The 24505-nt window shown below is 32.7% G+C and overlaps 5 protein-coding genes across 10 annotated transcripts in view; 4 read left to right on the forward strand and 1 right to left on the reverse strand.

Moving 5' to 3' along the window:
* Positions 1-580: 580 nt before the first annotated feature.
* Positions 581-2726, forward strand: LOC126767605 (phosphatidylserine decarboxylase proenzyme, mitochondrial). The gene has a single exon (XM_050485057.1). It carries the CDS (start codon positions 827-829, stop codon positions 2144-2146), a length of 1320 nt encoding a protein of 439 aa, XP_050341014.1. The 5' UTR covers positions 581-826; the 3' UTR covers positions 2147-2726.
* Positions 2727-5271: 2545 nt separating this feature from the next.
* Positions 5272-6458, forward strand: LOC126765191 (rhodanese domain-containing protein CG4456). Its single transcript, XM_050482793.1, has 2 exons — positions 5272-5422; positions 5491-6458. The coding sequence occupies exons 1-2, from the start codon at positions 5377-5379 to the stop codon at positions 5994-5996; spliced, it is 552 nt and encodes a 183-aa protein (XP_050338750.1). The 5' UTR covers positions 5272-5376; the 3' UTR covers positions 5997-6458.
* Positions 6459-7436: 978 nt separating this feature from the next.
* On the forward strand, positions 7437-10449 carry LOC126762210 (uncharacterized). Its single transcript, XM_050478784.1, has 6 exons — positions 7437-7735; positions 8190-8535; positions 8616-8943; positions 9022-9181; positions 9331-9485; positions 9547-10449. Exons 2-6 carry the CDS (start codon positions 8199-8201, stop codon positions 10193-10195), a joined length of 1629 nt encoding a protein of 542 aa, XP_050334741.1. The 5' UTR covers positions 7437-7735; positions 8190-8198; the 3' UTR covers positions 10196-10449.
* A 386-nt stretch (positions 10450-10835) lies between these two features.
* LOC126762118 (unconventional myosin-Ia) lies at positions 10836-19335 on the reverse strand. Of its 3 annotated transcripts, XM_050478645.1 has the most exons (21): positions 19205-19335; positions 18835-19103; positions 18648-18763; positions 18524-18594; positions 17424-18469; positions 17288-17351; positions 17107-17120; positions 16968-17052; positions 16697-16791; positions 16480-16627; positions 16306-16404; positions 15963-16186; positions 15502-15749; positions 15307-15443; positions 14504-15090; positions 13803-13862; positions 13379-13710; positions 12757-12892; positions 12536-12688; positions 12354-12481; positions 10836-12289 (listed from the first exon to the last, which is right to left on the reverse strand). In XM_050478645.1, exons 2-21 carry the CDS (start codon positions 18937-18939, stop codon positions 12166-12168), a joined length of 3972 nt encoding a protein of 1323 aa, XP_050334602.1. In that variant the 5' UTR covers positions 18940-19103; positions 19205-19335; the 3' UTR covers positions 10836-12165. The 3 variants fall into 3 exon arrangements, with proteins under 3 accessions (XP_050334602.1, XP_050334611.1, XP_050334619.1); XM_050478654.1 differs by lacking the exon at positions 13803-13862; XM_050478662.1 differs by lacking the exons at positions 10836-12289; positions 12354-12481; positions 12536-12688; ... (8 more) ...; positions 16480-16627; positions 17107-17120 and having other exon boundaries at positions 16747-16791.
* A 526-nt stretch (positions 19336-19861) lies between these two features.
* Positions 19862-24505, forward strand: part of LOC126762166 (leishmanolysin-like peptidase) — a 28159-nt gene continuing 23515 nt past the window's right edge. Inside the window, exons 1-2 of one of the 4 annotated variants that reach the window (XM_050478713.1) lie at positions 19862-19877; positions 20282-20695. In XM_050478713.1, the coding sequence (XP_050334670.1) occupies positions 20519-20695 (177 nt within the window). In that variant the 5' untranslated portion in view covers positions 19862-19877; positions 20282-20518. The other 3 variants (XM_050478721.1, XM_050478729.1, XM_050478739.1) reach the window with 3 other exon arrangements.

A 24505-nucleotide genomic window follows, 5' to 3' on the forward strand; every position in this document is an offset into this window, starting at 1 on the left:
GATGTATATAAATTAATGCACGATACTTTTTAATCGAAACTAAATTATGGATGTGACCATTGGCTACTAAGCATTGTGGACACATATACATTTAAAAATCAATATTAATGAAACTGAAAGATAATAAAGGCACTATTTTTTAATATTATTCGCCGTCAAAGATTTTGCTGACTACAATTTGTCAATAAATTAATGAATTTACATATTTTGTGAAGCAGGCTTAAGTTCGATATTAAGTTTGATAGCCTGCAAGCCAACTATCAGTTAAATTTTAGCCCTCAAGGTCTCTAGCGGTTAACTCACCTGTTAATTACCTAATAGCGCTACCAGGCATTTCTAATATCAGCTATTCGACTTATATTTAAATTCGCATATAAATTGATTTTCACTAGTTTCATGAGATAAAATGTATTAACAGTACAACACAACAAACAAATTTTAATTGTTATCGCGATATGTTAGTAGATTCAGCTTTACGCATCGCCCACGCATGTTATGTAGTTCCGCCTTAAAGCCAAAACAATTAAATAATAAATTTGAATGCTGCGGACGGTGTTTAAAAATTTGCTGATTCTCATGTTTCATTTGAAATTGACAGTCCTTAGGTGACAGATTGAGTTTAATTATCACTCCGAGAAATCAGCTGACTTTAATCGGCAATAGTGTATGAAAAGATTATACATCAAAAGCAAAATATTCAGGAAATTAATTCTCTTAAGTCTTTGAAAGAAATAGTTGTTTAAACAATAAACGATCATTCGGATTGGTAATCGTAAACAGTTATTATTTAGCTAGTGGGACACAGTCAAAGTAGTCGTACAACAGAATGGTATCATATTTTGTACCGCGTGGGCGCTTCCTTATTAAAGCAGGCAGTTTGAGACAAGCAGCTCATTTGAAGCAAGTTCAACAACAACAGGAACAAGGAAAATGGCCCATGTTGCGTCATTTTCGTCAAACTTTTTCAACAAAGTTAGCTAAAGATAAAATACCTAACGATTCGAAACAAGCGAATATAAAACCAATTGTTCGTTGCAACAGCACCTTGGGAAAGGCCGGCCATAAAACAGAAAAGAAATTCAATAAACAAGATCTTGTGAACCGTAGTGTTTGGACAAAATGGACCGGCTTTCTTTTACGGTGGACACCTGTTGGCATCTGTCTTTTTGGGGTTATAGAGTGGCAGCTACACAAACAAAAACGTGAAAAGGAAAACTTGCCTCGTACTGCATCGTCTTTCCAATCAAAAGTATACTGCTCCTTACCACTCCGAATAATTAGTCGGTGCTGGGGCTGGTTAGCTGCGTGCTACGTACCTGTTTATTTGCGGCCATATATTTACGGTTGGTACTCAAATATGTTCGGTGTTAATTTGGATGAAGCGTTATATCCTGATTACAAATACTATAAAAGCCTTGCGGAATTCTTTACTCGACCACTAAAAGAAGGTGTGCGTCCAATTGATCCCAATGCTGCCATTATATCTCCTGCAGATGGACGAGTTTTGCACTTTGGAACTGCGCAGAACAAGTTAATAGAGGAAGTGAAAGGTATCAAGTATAGTGTATCGTCATTCTTAGGACCAGTAACATGGCACAAACGGTTAACTGGTGAATTTACGGAAGAATTGAAAGAGAATAAGGATGGCACAACTGAACTTTTTCAATGCGTAATTTACTTGGCACCTGGTGATTATCATCGTTTCCATTCGCCTGCTGATTGGCAACCAAAGTTAAGACGTCATTTTGTCGGCGAACTGTTATCAGTTAATCCACGCGTAGTTACTTGGCTTCCCGATCTGTTTTGTCTGAATGAAAGAGCTGTATATTTGGGCAATTGGAAACACGGTTTCTTTAGTTATGCAGCAGTGGGTGCAACAAATGTTGGTTCGGTACAAATATATATGGATGAGAATTTAAAAACTAATCGTTGGATGGGTTTAAAATTTGGAGAACATAGAGATCGTCATATTTACGATGAAATTGAATTAACGGATAATAAAAAGTTCGGGCGAGGTGAATTGCTGGGACAATTCAATATGGGTAGCACAATCGTGTTACTGTTTGAAGCACCTAAGAACTTTAAATTTAATATAAACATCGGTCAAAAAGTACAAGTCGGCGAATCTCTAGGTATCTTAGAGTAAGTCAATAAAGCAGCCACAATCAGTGGACTTTGGCTGATGAACTTCTTGAAAAGAAGTAAAAATGTGCACACGATCTTTATATAATCGTGATGACAATGGAAATGTTTGAGATGATGATATACGTGCCAGTAACTGAATGTGATTCGCATACACGCGTTAAAGCGTTGTCAGAGTTAATATTTGTTTGTATAGTGTGTTTTTTGTCATATTCGTTCGCTACTAAAGGAACCTGCTAAGTTAAGCTTGAAGCTTAATATTCGTTGTAAACATTAAAAATTTTATAAGCAAGTTAAGTATATTTCTAGTACAAAACTTGTAAGCGGTTTCTTATTTCTCTATCGAACAGAAATATATATGATAAAAGTTTAAAATTTTTGTTTACAATTATTCAAAACTAATTTAGTTGCTCGTTTATTTAATCTATGTTTGTAAAATGTATTAAAAATAATTCTTTATCATTTATGTTTGGATATTATCTGTCATCTTAAACCTCTCAAACGTTTGGGGTAAAAATCGTCTTTTATGATCAGATATTGTAATATTTTAAAGAAGCTAATAAAAATACATTATAAACAACATACATATTTATGCTTAGACTGAATTATTTTACAGATTCATTAGAAATGTTTAATAGTTTCTTGAAATAAGCAAAAAAGGAATTTCCATAGTCTGAACTGGTAAACAAATCAATAATAATGAGTTTTTTGAAAAATGGTGAAAGAAATAAACAACTTTTTATGCTAACAGACGTGTGTCGTATATGTACATATGTATATTCAACTTGAACATCCGATTTACAATAGAGAAGCCAAATCCGCTTATGAAAATATTTGTACTGATAAGAAATCCAATGCGGAACTAAGAATATATGAAGTATATAAAACATCTAATAACAAAATAGTACATAAATACTGGCAAATAAATATGTGTCAATCAGCATTCCAAATGACCTATAGCATACCACCCACTAAGATTTTATTTCTAAGAGCAATTACATAGTATGCTAATTTCAATAATTTTTTTTTGTTATTTACCCATTTCATTTTGTATTCTATTAGCGAAAAAACAATTGCGAGTAAGTACATATTTATGTACATTCCACTACGAGTTGTTCTCAAATCAGAGTCATCTAAGGGCAACGTATCAAACGAAAGTATTAACATGTTAAAGAAAAACAGATAATTTTTTAAATGTGTATATGTTCTACGATTGCTGATAACGAGCCCACAAATGCGTAGATTTATAGTTAAAATATAATTCACGTAAATTTTCACGGTTTATTATCAGGAAATTATTTTCTGTGAATTTCAATTGTAAATCTGTCACATTGACCAATATTTGCGGTAAAAAATCAACTATTGGTGCCGGTGTACAGTTTTTTTGTGATTTGGACAATTTTTGGCCATAATTGCTTCCTGATTTATACAATCCAATGAAAAGGATCAGATGGAATTTAAAATTTTGTTATATAGGAAGTAGGCGTGGTTGCATGTGATTTATTTAAAAGTGGGCTCGTATAAAGTTCTCTCATACCACCTCCAGTGTAAAATTAAGTGTATCTAGCGTATTTTGTTATTGATTTATGGCGATTTTAGTAGTTTTTAACATTACCAGTGACATTATATGGGGAGTGAGTGGTTAATGGCGTTTTGTGGGCGTGTCAGTGGTCTGATTAGGCCCATCTATGAACTCCGCATTACAAAGAACCAATTGTGTGTACCGAGTTTCATAAAGATATCTTCATTTTTACTCAAGTTTCATCTTGCACGGACGGACAGACAGTCACCCGGATTTCAACTCGTCTCGCCATCCTGATCATTTACATATACATATAACAGTTAGGCGAACAAAACTATTATATAAGGTGGCGCAAAAATAACCTTCCGATGTTTTTGGCTGTAATTTAAAAAAAAATGAAAAACTTTGATTCTGCTTGTGGATTATTTTTATTTGGTCTTTTAAATTTTTTTACATCAAGTCGAGAATATGATATCATGTAAATCTCAGCCGCCACAGTTGATTGTCATTTGAGCCCTGTTTTCAACTTCCGATAGGTCTCAGGCTTGTTGACATAAACCCGCGGCTTCATAAAGAAGTCTGGAGCGGTCGAATCAGGCGATGTTGCTGGCCAGAGCAAATCGGGGATTAGGCACCCGGGAAATCCATCCTTCAGCATATCGGTTGTGGCACGTGCAGTGTGTGCCGTTGCACCGTCCTGTTGGAACCAAATGTTTTCCAATCCCAATTCATCAAGTTACGGCAAAAAGAACTCGTTGATCATTGCTCTGTAGCGCTCACCACTTACAGTAACCGTTTGGCCCGCGACGTCTTCGAACAAAAAATGTCCGATGACTCCTCCAGCGAAAACAGCACACCATACTTTGAGCGGGTGTAATGGCTCTTCGTGGGTTACACGCGGATTTTCAGTGCCCCAGAAGCTTTCAAATTGGATGATTTATAAAATGTTTGTTAAGCATCCTGATTTGAAGATCTTATTTGTCTCAGTAGTGTGTGCGAATAAGTTTTTTATTTAAATGTGTAGCTCAAAGTATGTCAGTTTTTTTTTGATGCCGTTAATATTTTTCTATAAAATTTGATGTACATACTTATGTACATACATATGAAATTACATTTTTATATTTGATTCACTACTGATTTGTGACTTTTTCCACGTTGCTTTCTTAGCTCGTTGCAACATTACCCCATCTTAGGAATATGTTTCTCAAAATAGCTCCTAAAGTGGTCTTACCATATCATCTTTCTTAATCTCGATGATCTTAATAAATTCAATACGTCCGGAATAACTAGTAAGAAAATTTCTTCCTCCGAATCACCAACATTATTATTATTGTAATTAAATTAAACACTTCCATTTGAAAAAAGATATCTTCTGGGCGATGCATGAATATGAAAAATATTAAAATCACTTTTTAATATAAAATATACATATTTAAAATGGTTATCAACTGATAACGATGAAGATTTTTAAACATGATTACATTTGAACGAAAAATCGATGCCTGATGCCACTCCTTCGATTTCGATAAATTTTGATATTTATTTTTTTATACTTTATATAACGTCTCTGTTTTTATAGTGGCGTAAATAAACTACAGAACCATTTGGCGCAAGTAACTAACGTCATTTCAATAGTATATTACCAGCTGCAACATTTAGTCGTTTTATTTATATAATTTGTTATTTTTGTCCATTAGACCTATATAAGGAAAATGATAACTAAAGTTATAGGAATCTCTACTACTTTGGGAATGCGAAGTAACAAAAATTGTTTTGCGTTTTCTGAGCTGTTGCTTAAATATGTGCATAAACATTTTATATTACAGATTTGGCTATACGTAATTTGGCAAGGATATCTAGTAACTTATACCACCTTAATATAACGCAGCGAGAAGTTCTTCAATCTTCTATCAAAACATACCCGGTATCCAAAAATTTTCACATCGTAAAGTTTAGCACGGAAAACTCACACCGAAAACCAATACCATCTGTACAGTATAATGATATTAAGGAGTTACCGAATCATCCTGAAAAATTATTAATTGACGTACGAGAGTTACAAGAACTTGAAGAAACAGGAAAAATTCCAACAAGTATAAATATTCCGTTAGACTCCGTGGTGCAGGTGTTGGCAGAAGACGTTAGACCTCAAATGTTCCTGTCCAAATATGGTCGTCGAAAGCCAACTTTTGATGATGAAATAATTTTTACATGTAGGCTTGGAAGACGTGCCTTAAAAGCTGCAGAAATTGCAAATGCCATGGGATTTAAAAATGTAAAATTTTATGAAGGATCATGGGAGGATTGGGTCAAAAATGAACAAAAAAATTAGAATTACAAGATTGTTTTAATGAATTGCTTGGCGCTTCTAATTGACCAAAAATGTTCTTTTCTGCATAGCCAGAATGAACCGGTCTGGGTCTGTCGCTTCCGTTGCTATGCTGTAAAAATTACAATAGTCTACTTTTGTTTAATACAAATTTTTGCCTAAATTATACGATATTATCTGTTAAATATTTCAACAAAATAATGTACTTATGTATATTTACTAACGGCTCTCTTTCGTTACATAACGTATGAAAAGCTTGACTATGGATTTAGATAAAGACTCTTTAAGTGCTGAACACAGTTTGTGTAATAAATGAAGTGCAAGCTTATGATACTGGTATATATAAGAATTTTGCATTTAAATGAACAATCTTTGCATTTACCTCTAAGAAAGTTTTAAAACTATTATAAATTATGCACATTTTTATTATGAAATAAATAGCATTGCTTTGCTTTCAAATAAGAATAGACTTTAATTTTTGGTTTGAATAAGTTACTGAAATTTTGTACATTCTAAGCGAGTTGGTATCATATAACCACACATTTATCTGAATGCCAAATAATTTACTTTTAGGACTGATCAAACTTCATTTATATTTGTCCGTGCTTTGTCATTCATTAACTTAACCAATAAAAAAATTTATGTTAATAGTTTAACATGAACTAATTTGCTGCTCATGGCTTTTATACAAAAATATTCCTTTTTAAGAATACTAAGAATAAAATAAGTGCGAAATAGATGCCAATTTGTTTACATAGAAATAGCATTTAGCGCAAACTTATTAAAATAAATATATATTGCCCAAAAAAATAGATACAAATGTATGCACAGAGAACGTTTATCATCATTATAAATATGATAAACGTTCTCTGGTATGCATATACGATATGTACATACATAAGTCTGGTATTGTAGAATAATAAGCACAGATTTGAGGTAAACAACTTATTAGCAATGACAGAAACCTACAACAACAATATGCGTCGGTCTTATTAGTTTTATTTTGTTTTGTTCTAAAGATGTTAATGAATGGCAAAAACAATAAAAAATAGTACAGCTATCACCTGTTTAATGAGATTTAAAGTTACTCTTTTCTGTTTGTTTGTGATCATAAATTGAGAGAAATTCCAATAAGAATTAAATGAGATATTAAAAACTCTAGCACAGTTTACTGTCCTGTGAATGGTTATTAATGAGGAAGAAATAAACTTAGTTAAATTGGCATGACTAAATGTTTCCATATGTACCCCACAGGTTCCCACAATACACCGAGCATTATAAGCTTTTAATAGCAGAAATAGCTTATAGCCCATTCACATTGTCGGCATTTGAACTAACGAGATTTATCGGTTGGTAGTCAATAGCCAATGCACCAGCCCGGTGCCCGATGATTAAAAGTATCGACTATAAATGCAACCATGGGCTCATCGTTATTGGCTCTTCTTATCAAACTTCAGAAGAAAACTTTTAAGTAATAAACACTTCGTGTGTCTGCTTACTTGTACAATATTTAGCATTGTAGATGACTAGCGTAAAAGTAAATAAAGGGGAATTGAAACTTTTTAATCAGTTGAAGCAAAGGTAGTGGTCGCGTCAGTTGAAATTTATTTTAGTAGTAATTAACAAACGGATGATCCAATAATATACGTATTTTGGGTATACATATACATCTGGCCGGTTCGACAATATAGTACCTGTCTGATAAGAAAAATATTTGATTTAGCACACTTTAAAAAACAAGAGTGAGTACATATACATACTTTTAACCTACTTACATTTATATTCACCTGCGAAATAAGCCGACCTTTGATGCGTTGAGTGGAAATTTTGTATTAATTATACATGTATATATACTTATATATATATTTATTTAATAGAAAAAAAATTACAAAACCTAAAGGTTAATTGAATATTGTCAATATATAATTAAATTATTTATTTTTTAATCGAGATAAGATAGTTACTATCACAAAATCTGTTTATTAACAATCTACAGCCTAAGTTCGATTTGGTCCAAAGTGCGTCAGTGTTTTTATTTTAATTTTTTTCTGAAACTATGAACCCATTCATGTGCATATACAAAAATTTTGGAATGATTCTATTATTCGTTATACATACATATGTATGTATGTATAGTACATATCTGGGTATGTGTTTAAATAACGGCTATAATGTTTATTTATGTCAATTTTGTAGTATACCATCATGACTACCTTGCTTCCTGGAAATATCGTCTATGCCGGACCAATTACTTGCACTGAAACTCATGCATACAATTCTCTAGGACATTATATTCTGGAAAAATACAAGAGTTATGGTACCCAAACAGTAATGATTGACGCAGTAACCGGACAAGAGTATACTGCTAAATATATGTATGATTCCGTTGTGCGCATGGCTCATGTATTACAGCATTTAGGTATCAAAGCAGGAGATGTTGTAGGATTGTCCAGCGAAAATAATGTACGTTTCGCTATTACCTTGTACGCTTCATTTGCCATCAACGCTACGGTGGCTCCCCTAAACATAACTTATTCTGAACGTAAGTAAATCTTATTTTTAAAATTATTTAAAAAACTTTTATATTTATTTATATCAAAATATACCAAATCTTTGGTGCAGGCGAAGTTCATCACGCAATTAACTTGTCTAAGCCGAAAGTGATATTCGCTTCCAAGCTGACAGTAAATGTTATTGAAAAAGTGGCAAAAAATAATAGTTTCGTGAAATCAATTGTTGTATTTGAACCTAGTAGTTCAAATGACAAAATTTTGAATTTTGACGAGCTTATGAAGAGTACAAAAATTACATCAAAAGACTACTTTGATACGGCTCCAGCGAATAAAAAAGATGATGTCGCACTGATAGTTTGCTCCTCTGGTACCACCGGCTTGCCGAAAGGCGTGCAACTAACACAATACAACGTTCTTACTACGCTGGATTCGCAACTGTTAGTTAAAAGAAATTTTATTTTTTTCTCATAAAAGACTCTTTGTGACCTAGATATCATTTTTGTATATTTTAATAGTGAACCAACATCAATTCCAATGGGCGAGGTTACATTACTCACCGTTATACCTTGGTTTCACGCATTTGGCTGCTTAACATTAATTACAACAACAGTTTTAGGAACCACCTTAGTGTATTTACCGAAATTTGAGGAACATCTTTTCTTGGGAGCCATTCAGGTGAATAACGACTAGCTGAATTTTAGTTAGTGTATGATATAGTAATTTCAATAGAAAATTATATGATTTGAAAAATTGATTTTCCTTAAGCTATTTTATTTTTCCCTTACCTTATATTAACTCACAATTTTTGTGTATTTATATTCTAGAAATATCGCGTTTTAATGGCATTTATGGTGCCGCCATTAATGGTGTTCTTGGCTAAACACCCACTTGTGGATAAATATGATTTGTCATCACTGATGGTTTTGCTCTGCGGTGCAGCACCACTAAGCAAGGAGACTCAGGATTTGATTACAGAGAGGTATGTGTCAAATAAGAAATTTGCATTAAAAAAAAACTTCATATTTTTGTATGCACTTTAGGATTGGCGTGCCCATCATTCGTCAAGGTTATGGTTTAAGTGAGTCGACGCTTAGTCTGTTGGTACAAAATGATGGGGCGTGCAAGCCGGGAAGTGTCGGCAGCATTAAATTGGGTATTTACGGTAAAGTTATTGACACGGAAACTGGTAGAGCTCTTGGTCCTAATCAACGAGGCGAATTGTGCTTCAAAGGCGATTGTATTATGAAAGGTTACATAGGGGATACCAAATCTACGCAATCTATGATAGTTGACGGATGGCTGCATACCGGTGATATTGGTTATTTTGATGACGATTTCGAATTTTTCATAGTGGATCGAATTAAGGAACTCATTAAATATAAAGGTTTCCAAGTGCCTCCAGCAGAAATTGAAGCTCTATTGTTGACAAATAAAAAAATTAAAGATGCGGCAGTCATTGGAAAGCCGGACGAAGAGTCTGGAGAATTACCGTTGGCATTTGTTGTTAAACAACCGAATGCTGACCTAAGCGAAGATGAAGTTATTAAATTTGTAGCTGAGCACGCTTCGCCAGCGAAACGCTTGCGTGGTGGTGTAATTTTCGTCGACGATATTCCAAAAAACCCGAGTGGTAAAATTTTACGTCGCGAGTTAAGAGAAATACTGAAAAATCGTCGATCAAAATTATAAATATTCTGCTTTGTTTATAGATATATGTACGCAGAAATACAACCACTTGCATTTAATTAATTTATAAGATTTAAGGTATAGGGAGAAGCCCTTTTGCAAGGGCGAGAAAAGGAAACAAATGTTTTCAATTATACATATGGTAAATTCGTTTATTGGTTATGGGGTGAAGTTTAATTGTAAAATTCTGTACTAAAAACGAATAATTATGTGAATATTTTAATATTGATTAAAAATATAACAGGACGAAAAAGGAATACTACAAATGTTTATTTACTGGCAACTATGGCAAAGCAAAGTGTATATATTTATATATATGTATAAGACGTGTTTGAAGACAGTTTCACTTCTTTATTTGATCAGAGCTATACGTAATTCTAATGAAATCAATTGGACCCAAGAAATTTTACGCGAATAGGTTCATAAATACCGTAAATTATAAGGAAATATAGCATTATAGCCACTTGCTAGACATTATTATTAAATTTGGCAACTAAGTTTTAATTTGTATTTTAGTTTTTTAGCTGCCAGAAATCAGATATTCCCAGTAGAATTGAACTCTTTAGAATAAACAGGTAAGTTATTTTGAAAGTTCGAAATATTTACAAGAGATTAAATTAAGATAATAATTAAAAAATGTATGAATGAGCACAATTTGTTATAACTACTTTATTTCGACATTCCTAAAATTGAGTTTATACATGAAAAAGAATATATGCAGTTACAATATGAATATAACACTGTAAACTTTTATTGAATCTTAAACACTTCTGCAAATGATGGATTGTTTTTTTCTTTTCTTCCTTCTGAGGTTTTAAATAATACTTAAGACAGTTTGGAAGAACACTGATTGCATGTTGCCCAAGGTGTTAGTTTATTAAGACACAGGTAGACAGGTTTTCTACGTTAATTTGCTTAAAATTAATTTGAATCCACACAGGCATATTCAGAAAATTTACTTTATATATATGTAATATGTAATTTTGTATATATGAAGGTATGTGTGTAATTTATTTATTCGTTTTTTAACAATTTCATCCGAATTTTACGACATTACATGCTTTAAAATTCTTATTCTCATAACAATTACAAAGCTTAACATTTTAAGTTCTTCATTCGAACTACAAGCATAACAGCTACGATTATACATATATACATACATACAAACATATGTATGTATATATAAAAAGCAGTCTGAACCAACTTGCATGAAATAACAGAAAAAAGCGAGAGAAAAATAGCATTTATATTACCTGATGCTTCGAATATTTCAATATAATGTTCTCAATTCGTATACAAGGACATCTGTTTTTGTAATAAATGCGTTTCCAATTAAAAATTACTGATTTAGAATTCTATTGATGTGAATTCAATAAATTTAAAATCATACATTTACAACATTTGTGAGTATTTTTCCATAACTTTTTTATATTTTTTATGAAATATTTATATTATTTCGGCTTTAAATTGAAAGATCTATATTTTTAGAAAGCGGTTTATCCTCAGGCAAGTACAAAACACTTCTTGAAACTAAAATACTCGTAAATACTTGCTGGTGCACTGAAAACTACTTTTTGAAATAGAATAATCTTAAAGTTATGCGTGTGTTACATATAAAAAGATTTAGCGAGTTTCTAACGATTTAGCGCGAGTAAATAAAGAAAAATTAAAAATAAAATCATAGAGGACAAGAAACATGAAAAATTTAAGAAGAAAAATGTATATCTGTTGTCATTCAATAATACCTATGTGAAGTAAATAAATAACCGGCATTTAAAACACACAAACCAAAATGTTTACTTTCATTAATAACAGATAATTTTTGTGTTTTTTAGTTTAGCTGATTGTCAGCGATCAAAGAGGAGTCTATATTATAACATCTGGTTGAAACACTTCGGTCTTCTATACTACCACAGTTTCAAATCACATTATGAAACTTTGACAACATTCACCTAAGCTAATCCATTATATGATTACACAGTAATCTCCATGCGATTCGCTTTGCGTGTAACTTTCGGTTGAGATTGCACCAAATCGGACATCCCACCATATTTAAATGAGAATATAATTGTTTGTTGACCGAAATTGGCTTCAAATCTGTAATGTAAATTATATGCTATTTAACTTGTTTCTCTAAAGCATTACATAGATCACAGCTTACTCGGTGCTAATGTGTATTTCTGGTGGTTTTCCTGTGGCATTTTGTATGACAAGAAACATTTTGGTTACAATCTCGATGACATGCCCCGTTTGAAAAACAAAATCACCCTTTTTTCGCCCAAATTCAGACTATACAGAGGGATGGTTAGAAATTAGATATTTGTAAATTTTATAAATAACTACCGCTTTGACGTGAAATACTGCAATGTCATCCAGATACGGGCTCAAGGACATGCGATAAATCTCCGATGCAGGCACACGATATTTGATTTGTAACGTGCGTTGGTCAAGCAGGAGTAATGACGACGTTGACAATACTAATAAAATTGGCACAAACTACGATTTTAACGAGATATTAAAATATATTGGATTGGTTGCATTTATTTAAATACGCGTGATTTTACCTTCCCACTGGAGCGCGTTATTTTATTGATAATGTCAGCGAATACCACATATTGATCATTTGTTTCCACACACATTTTTTTCCATTGTTGGTTATGCCGCAGCCTCACATAATCACCAACAAATGGGTGACCCACACTGCATGAAGAAATTAACATATAGGTTCGTATAAAAACAAGAGAAATCGTTAACTTCGTTTGAAGAAGCTATAACACTTTGTTAAGAGTTTTCATACGATAACTTGATTTCGATCTGTCGGTTTGTATGTCAGCTATATGCTATAGTGGTTCGATCTGAACAATTTGTTCGCAGATTGTACCGTTACTGTCTTTTACAATAATCCATGTCAAAATTCGTGCAGATGTCTTAACAAATAAGAAAGTTTTCCATACAATGACTTGATTTTAATCGATCAGTTTGTATGGTTATATCCTACAGTTCCCTCAAATGAGCAGCTGCTGGGGAGAAAAGGACGTGAACAAAATCTCAAAAACTGAAGGACAAGATCGCGAATATACAGACAGACGGACATGGCTATATTTTATAGGGTATCCAACGTTTTCTTCTTGGTATTACAAACTTCGTGGCAAATATTACCAGGGTCTAAATATATTTGTTGCTCACCTTCGCGAATATGATGCTTTGCGATCCTTAAAGATAATACTGGCAGTAACTTTTTCGCGCATACGGTTGCGTGAGGTCTGATCGAAAGAGCTGCGATAAATATAGCATTTCCACCGATGGTATATGGCGCGAAGTAGACGTGACGTTTCAGCAAGAAATTTAGGCGCTGTTGGCCACTCTGTGGAGAGCGGACTTAACGTGTTTGGTGGCAAACGCATCGGTATGGTTAACAGGAAATGCCTAATTTTCCAATGCCGGTAATATCTGGATATAATATCGACAGCCCAATGCACTTGGCGTTTATACTTCATAACCGTATATTCTTTGCGTGCCTGAAATTAAAGAAAATCGTTCAAAATGCTGTTGGGATGCAAAGTGCATGTTGTTTTAATTTGAGACCAAGTTTTGCTGGTGTTATGCTTACACTTCGATAGAGGCTCCACAGGTGTTTTCGGCCCTTAAAGGGAATGCTAAAGCGACATTCCTTTATAATTAAACAGCACATGCATCAGAAACAATCAAAAGCGAACAACGAACTATTAACACATATGTATGTATGTATGATTACAAGTATTTACACATGTATCTACGTAGTACATAGATACATATGTATGTATATTGTATATATATATATATATATATATATATATATATTCAAATATGCTGTAGATAATAAGCAATACTTCAACTACCATATAACCACAACGCATAAGCTAAAAACAAAATAGTTTATCAAGGGACTCACAACTTCTCATAACGCATCGTAAAATGATAAATTTATATATTTTTACAAGTTTTAAAAATTTGTTGTTGGATTTACAAATAGAAATGAGTTGAAGCAATTACAATTCTCAACGCTATGTTTTTGGTTCGTTTTAACTTATAACTTTATGAGACTATATAAATAATTACAAAAGTGCAGTTATATGAAACTCCTCTATATAATTACAAAAGTGACTATAAACAGCCATATTAAAAGCTAATAATAATTATTAGTAATTTTATAATATAGTAATACAGGGTAGTTATTTATTTCCTTTTTTTCTTAATTTTTGCTACAAATATACGCACACTCAACAAACTACTGCAAAGTTATACTAACATGAGAGTACTCAATTTACTCACCCGCCATGTGCGCCAGGCGCTCGCGATTATAATCTGGCTTTGACGCATGCGCATAAAATGTTTTCGTGCCACATACATACGAAATTTTGTCTGGATCAATATGGCTAATTCATTGATGCGCTCCCTGCGAAATTGTTCCAATTCATATTCGGTGCGTGGACTGCGTACAAACACGTTTTTCGTGCCGATTGTAAATTCCGCCGCTGGTAGTGGTAAGTTGCGTATGATAAGCGCAACACCTTCCACAATACTGCAACCAGGAGCATTGTCCGCACTCACATTGCCACGATAATGCGGCCAAGTTGAGCTATTCAGCAGTTTGTAGCGATTGTAGAATTTTGCATGCGGCAAATGGAAGCAATGACCCGTGCGGCAGAGGTGCACCAACGGCATTAGGGACATATAACGCACCTGATGCTGCACCAATGCCAAATCAAAGGTAAGCGGTTGCTTGCATTCATTCGGTTTTATACAGAACACATAGTGGGAACGTCGATTCTTTATTATGGCTAATAACGTATGCAATTGTGTACGAACGTTGGAACTCAGTGTTATCGGCTTACGGTTCACTTGTCGTCGAGGATTGCCTGAAAGAGATTGCATTACAAATAAATTGCTAGATTTTATGGTAATGAATGAGAAATAATACGGAATAACATAGACATATTTTCTCCACTCAGCTCGTTACACTAATTTTTTATAGATATATTTCATAAGGTATCCTGTTCAGGGTATAAAAACAAATATTTGCTCATACAATAGCAAAATAAATATTTTTCTTACAATTAATTTATTTTATTTACCTTCTGGAAAGAGACTCTGAACTAAAGGAAGTTTACTTTGGTGCATTGCCCCACTAACATACTTTGGCAAAACGTCCGAATTCTTTTCTAAAAAACGATGTATCGAGTAACTAACGACATTGGCAAAGTGGCGTATTCTAAAATGAAAACATGTTACAGATATTTTTTATTTGCATAAATTAAGGCTTAACTCACTTGAAGCACATTGAATTCTGACTGCCACTTATAAAATTCGGGTGCCCTGCACAACACTGCTGAATGCGTAGCAAAAGTGATTCATTGCTGTTAAGATGCGGCTCATTAATAATTGCTAAAATACCATAACTTGGCTTATCGATAAGTTCACAAATTGACTCATTATCAAAAAAGTCGACGCGTGCCCATTCAAGGCCTTCGCGTATGTAAAGTTCCTGTTCTAGTCTTAATACGTTGTGAACAAAATTCTGAAATTCAGAAATAAATCAGTTTTCAAGTTCATATTTTGGCTGTAATAATTTAAAAATTTAAACTGTTAACACGCTGATCATTTATATTTTTACTTTTTGGCTCTCCGAAGTTTGCTTTTGGGTGTGGCAAACTTAATATAGCCAGTTCAGGGCTATAAATGTCTATCATAAATAATTTAGGCTTTTCGATATATGTATGTATATGTTTACCTGATGTATCTTTTCAGCGCTGTAATTTATTGCGAATTGCTCGAAGGAGTTGATTTCAAGCAACTCGAAACCGTAAAAATCGAGTAAAGCTAAATTCTTTTCACGTTGTGTAGATTTTAGTATTTCATTGATTTTATTCACCAACCAAGTAAATAGCCGGCCATAAAGTGTGCGACAAAGGGTGTTACGTGCGTTGGCTGCTTGACGAGCATCTAATTCGCAGCCTGTAGTAAATATTAAAAACGTGCAACACATCAAATTCATTACTTATTATTTATAGGTTAAACTGCATTTAAAAAGGTTATGTTACTTAGTGTAAGCCGTTTTTTTAAAGGATACTTACCGACATCTTCCATAGTGCTATTTGAGCAATTGGCTCGAGTAAGGCAATTTATTAAGATTTGAGCTTCTAAACTTAGTAAGTGTGCTGTCTCTTGCACTTCTACAGAAAAAAAGCAATTTATTATTAAATGTATATAACAGCGCTGTTTAACTATATAAAATTATGAATAAATACCGTAAACATTTGATATTTGACAGCCTTCAGTTCCGTCGATATTTGTTATGGGCACAAAAATGAAGTTTCCTAACTTTAAAACGATTGCAATGACACGAAGTATAGCGGTAACCTCATCACACGATAAGCCAAGAATTTCAAGAGATTTCTAAAGAAAAAAAAATTTAGTATTTTACAAAATTGTAGTAAAAGTTAAAATATTTGTATTTACACATACTTTGGTGTAGTGAAAATTATCGCGATCTTCTTCAATGGCAGTTGTATTCCTTAAGATATCGTATTTTTCCACATTCCTATACAGTTTTAGGGATTCTATAGAAAAGAATTAGAGTTAAGCTTGTTTGTGAAGATACCTTAATGGACATAACTAACGCGATAAACCAAATTATTAAAGCAGATTTTGTTGGAAAAAAAATCCTAGGAAATCTTTAAACTTCAAGAATATCTTTTAACTTTTTTGTTAAGTTTTCTTTTGAATACAAACTCACTTAATAATGGCAGATCAGCTCCCAACAGCAACTGGTAGAAGATGTGAAAATTTCGTTCCCCAATACCGGGATTGGTAATGCGGGTCTGAAATAATTTTATTTTTAGTCAAATTTAAGTAAATAGGTAAATAGTGATTACCTTTTCCAACATGACTTATAAAAAAATTGACAGACATGAAACGAATTATATTAATTTAAATATTTTTATCAAATATTAAGATTAAATTTTTAGGTTATGTTGTAAATATATGTAGATGATAATAATATTCAGCTTTGTTTTTAGTCTACAGTCTAGAAACATTTTTATTTTTTTTACTTACAATGAGTTATGTGCACGCCCATCGGATCACCCTTAAAGTCGATTTCAATGTCGAACAGCTTGCCCTAAGGGAAATTTAGTTGTACATAAGCAATAGATAATAAAATTATATGTACATTTATTTGTATGCAACCTACATAACGACTGGAATTGCTGTTCTTTAAGGTAACCGCGTTCCCCATGGCTTCGAGAAAAACATCGGCACAAGTGACACATTCTCGTAATCTTTGACTAGGTGACTTTCGACGCGATTTTGTGTTTGGCACATTCATTGTCCCTGAGAGTGATAGTGATGAAGAAGTTTGTGCACCAGTTGCAACACTACTTGGTATGGCGGTACAAGTGACGCCGGCCATCTGATTCTGTTTGTGTGCTTCGTAAAGAGAAATACGTTGTGTTGAACCAATCAGTGATGAACGGTCGGTTTGGCTTTCTGTGGAATGTTGTCGTAATAAATTACAGAAGCTACCGCGATGCATGGCTCTAGAAGGACCAGCTAAAAAGCTATGTGTAGTGGTCGTTTTGAATGGCATATTGCGAGAATCCATTTCAAGAGCTAAAGCGCGTGTACATTTACTGTGGCCACACTGGCGACAACCTCCGCTAGATACATTTCCAGAGTGGTGGGCACTATGCAGGTATTTTGACGATGTGGCAAAGCTTGAATTCATTAAATTGGCAGTGTTAATAGGGGTTGTTTGTGTTGGCTGGTGCTTAAAGCAAGACTTTGACGGATGTTTTTCAATAGTACGTGATGTAACCTTTCCATCGATATATGAAATATTTTCAGTACTTTTGTGATGAGAGAAATCGAAATCAACAATTTTCTCTCGCATATTACGCCGACATTGACTGCGATCTGAACTTTCAGCGCGAATGCGTTGTGCGGAGGCATTTGCAGTGCTATAACGCCGTGGTCCTGGACCAGGCGAAAGCGACTGACGACGGGCTGTATTTGTTATTGTCATGGCACTATCAGATTTTTTATATAAAGCAACATTTGGAACCGAACAATTGCTAGATGTACGTCGATGCATTTGAACATAACCACTATAACCACTGCCAGTACTACTATTGGGTAATTCTTTTTTAAATAGTTGCGACGTTGTGATTTTATCTTGAATATGCGTGAGAAAATTAACGATCATTTTGAAGGATTCCGTCTTCCCTGCGCCACTTTCGCCTAAAAAATAAAAAGTTTACTTAAAATATTGCCGTATTGAAAACAAAAACCAACCTGTGAGTACAATACACTGATCTTCTCCCTGATCTTTCAGCGATTGAAATGCTAAATTCGTCAAACCGTAACTAAATAGAGAACGCTTATTAAGAAATTATCAATCAGAAATTTGTAGTCTTACATATGCGGAGGCAATTGAAATATTCCTTTGCTGCCATAGTTTCGTATGGTGTCTGACGTTCGTTCTGATATGTGATGATATGGATTCACAGCGACAACAGATGTTCCAATGTATGTCTAATAATAATAAAACATACATATGTAGATACATTATCTTAACCTTAAGAAATGTTACACGGTATACTTACGTATATGTGGTCACGTTTGTAGCGAAGGTGGATATTGTTAATAAAGCTATCTTCAGAAAGATTTTCAAGAAGAACTGAGTCCCATGTTCCAATTTCTTGTTCCATTATGCGCAATGATGTTTTTTGTTTTTATTTTCAGAGTTTGGTCAGCGATCGGGTTCAACAATTTATGCTAACTTATTTGCCAGAAATCAACAAACAGGCCATACTGGTGGATTAAAATACCATCGCCAATACAGCGCAGCGTACAAATGAATGTGTTTTCACAACTATACAAAAAAATGAATTATTTTGTTTTCTAATATAATTCTGTTTTGATATCGAACGCTCTAGGTAATCGCTATTAAAATCATAAGTAATTTTTACTTACTTTCAAAATAAACGATAAAAACTGGTCAACTTTGATTTAGAAGTGCATTTTGATATTGTATTGTTTATATTTATTTTGTATTAACAATTTAACCAGCACAATTTTCACAGTTACCCTCAAGCATTTTCACATTTTTCTACATTTTGCTGTGTTGACATTTATTGCACTTGACATTTGAGCCACAGTGAAGCTGTTTTAGAAAATACATATATATTTTTAAAAATGCACCATTGGATATATTAGTTTGTACTCTAACACAAATAAATAACAAAAAATAGAAAAATAAATGTTATTTTATTTTCAGTTATTTTTGTTAATATGAGTATGCATTCTTTTTTAAATGTTTTCAATTAAAATTTCCTAAAATCGATGAATAATTTAGATAATTTTTTGAACCGGCACTTAATGTTGTCTGAATATACCTAAATACATATTTCAATATAGGTATATATGTATATTGGAGTTAAGTCATGATTTTCTAAAAAAATTTCAGTTTTTAAAAGGGGTAAACAGGTAATTTACATATTTTAGCTTGTGCTTGACTTGGCAACTCAGTTATTTAAGTATGTCAAATTAGCGCAGCTGCGTTTGCAGTTTTTTATCTTGGCCATTCATTCGTTTTCTATGGTTCAAGTTAAAATGTTGTTTAGTTTACATATTTGTGTCTAACGTTGTAATGTTATTTATTAATTTAGTTGATATATTATTTCGTGTTTGAATGATTTATTTGACTTGTAAAAATATTGGATGTGCGGTCTGAAAAAAAAAATTAATTAAAAGTAGTTTATTAAATTAAATAAACGATTTCAAAGCGACAAAGTATACAAATAAAGTTAAAAGTTATTGTAAAGTGCAGTGTTTGATAGCGCTTATAGCATACTACTTCTAAGTAAACTAAATAAAGTGAATTGGAATTCCCTTTGCGGAAAGAACTTCAACACAACCAATAAGCTAACAATTATTTGTTCAGCGACAGTGAATTGGAAATATGTATATTGATGTCTTAAGCAGTTACCATTGTTTGGGTCGCACCCATTTTAGTATTAAATTGGTTTTGTTTTAATTTTGTATTTTAAGTGTCACGCAAATTACGAAATTACGGTGTTTTTGGTGTGAAATTGTTAGTTTGGCTGTGCTTCGAAGTGAAGGTAAAAAATCGATTTGTAATTCCTGCCCAAAAAGTGATTGCCAAAATATCACCACCATTCTTCTTGTTCTGTTAAGAAAAAAATTGAATACAACCTTACTTACACTACTCCTGCATCTAGCAAATGAATCTTTTGTGAAAAATATACGAAATAAAATTTGTAAGAAATGTGGCACAAATTTAATCAGGGAAGGTGCTACAAATATGTGATTATACCAAAGAAAAATTATTTTTCAATGGTTCCAACGGTTTATTATAAATTACACTATATTATTGGTTTACTATTATTGCCGATGATAACATCTGGTCATAACTGTCAGCATTTTCATCCTAAAGCAGACGAGGTAAATATCAAATTTTAACAATACAATTGCATCGCAACATTTTTAAAATCATTTTTTTAATGAATGACATTATATTGAATTATGTGTATACAAATGTACATATATGTATGTACCATAAATACATTAACAGACGAGAATATCAAAATTTTATTATAGGAGCTTTAAGCGTTTTGTAATAAATTATTTAGTAAAATCTCGTCTCAAATCAAATCAAAATCAAAATTGTGTGTGTGTTAATTTGATTAAATTTGAAAACAATAGTACCGCATTAGTATTGGCGCCATATGACCTACACAATATACAGGTATATATTAATTTGTAAAATTCCCAAATAGTGTGGCGTTAATTATATCTTTAAAATGTCTTCTCATTTTCTTTTCAACATTACTAATGCAGTTTTTTGAAGGTCAATAGTGATTTGGTAATTCATAAATATTTATGACTGTAATTTAACGCCTTACCAAAAAACAAAGACAAATCTAATTCAATATCCCAAATTTTGTCATGAATAATATGAATATTAATAAAATACTATTTTCCCTATACCCAATTTTTTAAACGGCCATTAACATTTCGCTGTTGCACAATTTTAATAATGATGACATAGACACATACCTACCTATTTAACTTGATAATTGAAAATTTATTTCGAAGGAAATCTTTAACCTATCTATAAAATCTATGCAAAATAGTATAAAACTAGTATCAAACTGGTACATATTTACATTTTTATATGCAGATAACCAAAATAAATATATAATAAAAAAATTAATAATAAAATACAGAGGTTAGAGGATTAAATTTTTACTGAATTGTGCTAATATAACTTTTTATTAGTATTTTCTTCCTCAACTGGTAGCAAGTAAATATATTTATAGAAAAAAAATAGTTTTCGATTGAACATTAAACAAACACTCAAATGTATATTTTCTTTCTTAGAAATGAACAAGGCAAACGACTGCACCGAAGTTATAATACCCTTCATGGGTAAATTTCCTTAGCATAAAAGGACATATAAACATTTTTATCTCTATTTAACGAAATAGTAGCGTTGCCTTAAATCTATACCTAACTTCGTGAAGATATTTTTGTCAAAGAAAAAAGATTTCCATACAAGGACTAGATTTTGTTCATTCAATTGGTATAACAGCTGTATGCTTCCGACAAATGAGCAGTTTCTTGTGTGTGAAAAAATTCAGATCGATATCTCAAAAACTGTGGGACCTATTCGTGAATATCGATACATAAAATATACGGACTAGGTGAAATTGGCTCATCTCGTCGCGCTTGTAATTTATGTATATATACATTTATAGGGTCTCCACCGCTTCCTTCAGTGCTTTGCATACTTAACATACCCTATTCCGGGTATAAAAATAATTTTATGCCAGTTACAATAGCAAATACAATTGCAATTCCAATAAAACTTGTGTTGATATAATTTAACTTATAAATTGTTTCTTTGTTCAATTTGAATTTTTTAGTTGTGGAATAACAATCGTATAAATTAGCCGTGACTAATTTAATTGAACAATTAAGTTGTCCAAAGTGAATGACGAATCCAATGAAGTGTGAAAGTTCTTGTAATTGCCTGTTTCATAGACAGAGAAAAAAAGTTACAAAGCATTTGAATGCTTGATATGTGTACACATAAGTGAATTAAAAGGTGAAGTCAAACACTTAAATAAAATTCATGCAAATCAATGTAGCCGGTTTGCTGAAACAGTAAAATGTGTTTGCATTTGTTGGTAAATAGTAGAATTTGGCTCAGTTTGTGTATTTTAAAGATGTACATACATTCGATTTTTTATATTTTAGCTGAAGAATCGCAGCGGAAATTAGCATTCAAAGATACTGTTAGGTGTTTGTTATGCCCTAATTAAATGTATGTGAGACTATTTCTATTTAGGTACAGATAAGTTGTACAATTTTCTATAATTTATGCGCATTCAAAGAAGAACAAAGAATAAAATCGTAACGAAGCCGGATATTCCAAGTTCAGAGTTTCTGGTTTCATTTATTTGTTATTTATTATTGCAACAGAAATTACGAGGGTTACCAGTAATTAATTAGCTTAAAGTGACTTACTTCTATAGGAAAAGTTCGCATTGTGTAGTGCTGTTAAAAAATACGAATTTTTTATGGATAATATATGTTTGTACATATGTGTGTATGTTTAACCTTGATTTTAAGAAAATCGTCAGTTTATGCGTCGTATTATTGGTATTCTTCATTTAATTATTTTTTAAATATTTGATCGTAACGCAGAAGATAATTATGGTCTTTGGTTACACAACCACATTTTTTAAATTTTAATTGTTATAATTGCATTTACATAAGTATTAAAAATACACTAAAAACATTGTTGTCTTTATGGCTTCCAGTCCAACAAATTTGCAAATATTAAACATAATTTTTAAAGCTTGGACATGCAAATATTTGATCAAGTTAATAATGATATATGTATGTATGTGCATGCGTTTACATTTTTTTTCACAGTGTCTGCCTCAGATTTGTTTATGGTTATACAATTTTATGTATATTTAACCATTACTCGAAGTACATACCTATGGATTTACGATTGTATGTCTGTACCAATGAGCTTTTCACGTTGTGCATGCTTACTCATTTCCGTAATATGAAATTTGGAATCTACATACATACAGGCAAACATAATCCATTTTTTGTAAATAATTAACCTGATAACGAAAACAACGCATTAACAGTAATAACAAGGCCTTAAGGTTTTCAAAATCAAAATTTGTATGCAAAAAAGTAAATTGACCGCGTTTGAACTAATTACTACAAATCTGTCGTAGACCATATTAGGATGGATCGCTTCGAAAAATCGTGTGTGTTTCAGATAAATATACAATTTGAAGCTTAAGCCCATATAAAGTTATATTTTCAATAATACTCAAGTTTTAATTTTGATTTTAAATAGGGTTCACTAAAGCATTATGTAAATAACTATAAAAATTTGTGAATTCCATCTCAAAAGAGTTTCGCCGCCTTGGCTGCGAAGAATGTACCAAACCCTGTTCTGATGTGAACCGTACTCCATTGAGTGTGTTCTGCATCGACTAGAACAAATGGTAGTCAGAAGGTCTGGGCTATAACGCCGGTGAGGCAAAACTTCCAGTCGCTGTTTCTGTTTTCAAATGAATTCTAAACGGTTTGGTAACGTGAAGCCGAGTGTTGTCATGATGGAATATTATTGCCACGTCTTTGCGTTTTTCGACAACCGCTCGCTTCAATTTGCTGAGTTGTTGTCGATAGTGTTCCTCATTATTGGTTTCATATGGTTTTAGAAGCTCATAATGCAGCACTCCCTTTTGAACCCAATGATCATGACGTCAAGGTAATCGGCTTTGACGTTGATTTGGTGGGTCGGCCTGGTTCTCTACTAATTTTTTGCATTTAGAGTTGTCGTAATGAATCCATCTTTCATTAACAGTCTTAATTCAATGCAAAAATGACCTATTTTTATAGCTTCCAAACAGCATTTCTGACATGCAAAATCGCCTTGCTACGTCTCTTGGTTTGAATTTAAATGATACCCAATTTACTTGCTTTTAAATGCAGTTAACTTCTTATAAACGTTTTGAAATAGCTGCTTGATTGTTTCCTTAAGATTCTGGGAGCTCTACTTGTATTTGACAAGACTATTTATGGAGTTATCTTAAAGTTCCTCATCTTCAAAGTTTTTGCACTTCCTTCGTCTTCCTAGCCAAAATCACCACTTTTAAATTGTCCAAACCACTTTTGGCACGTTCTATCAGCTGGAGCATGTTCACCATTTTGGCTAAG

Source organism: Bactrocera neohumeralis, chromosome 2 (genome assembly GCF_024586455.1).
Source record: "Bactrocera neohumeralis isolate Rockhampton chromosome 2, APGP_CSIRO_Bneo_wtdbg2-racon-allhic-juicebox.fasta_v2, whole genome shotgun sequence".
Taxonomy (NCBI): Eukaryota; Metazoa; Arthropoda; class Insecta; order Diptera; family Tephritidae; genus Bactrocera; species Bactrocera neohumeralis.

What these genes read in the sequence shown, in the direction of transcription:
- LOC126762210 (XM_050478784.1), top strand. Translation starts at nt 8,199, where the DNA reads ATGACTACCTTGCTTCCTGGAAATATCGTCTATGCCGGACCAATTACT. An exon ending in AAACATAACTTATTCTGAAC is followed by an intron (nt 8,536 to 8,615) that starts GTAAGTAAATCT and finishes TCTTTGGTGCAG; the next exon opens with GCGAAGTTCATCACGCAATT. An exon ending in ACTACGCTGGATTCGCAACT is followed by an intron (nt 8,944 to 9,021) that starts GTTAGTTAAAAG and finishes ATATTTTAATAG; the next exon opens with TGAACCAACATCAATTCCAA.
- LOC126765191 (XM_050482793.1), top strand. Translation starts at nt 5,377, where the DNA reads ATGATAACTAAAGTTATAGGAATCTCTACTACTTTGGGAATGCGAA. An exon ending in TACTACTTTGGGAATGCGAA is followed by an intron (nt 5,423 to 5,490) that starts GTAACAAAAATT and finishes TTTATATTACAG; the next exon opens with ATTTGGCTATACGTAATTTG.
- LOC126767605 (XM_050485057.1), top strand. Translation starts at nt 827, where the DNA reads ATGGTATCATATTTTGTACCGCGTGGGCGCTTCCTTATTAAAGCAGGC.
- LOC126762118 (XM_050478645.1), bottom strand. Translation starts at nt 18,939, where the DNA reads ATGGAACAAGAAATTGGAACATGGGACTCAGTTCTTCTTGAAAATCTT. An exon ending in GCGCTGAAAAGATACATCAG is followed by an intron (nt 15,750 to 15,962) that starts GTAAACATATAC and finishes TCTGAATTTCAG; the next exon opens with AATTTTGTTCACAACGTATT. An exon ending in CAGAATTCAATGTGCTTCAA is followed by an intron (nt 15,444 to 15,501) that starts GTGAGTTAAGCC and finishes TTTTCATTTTAG; the next exon opens with AATACGCCACTTTGCCAATG.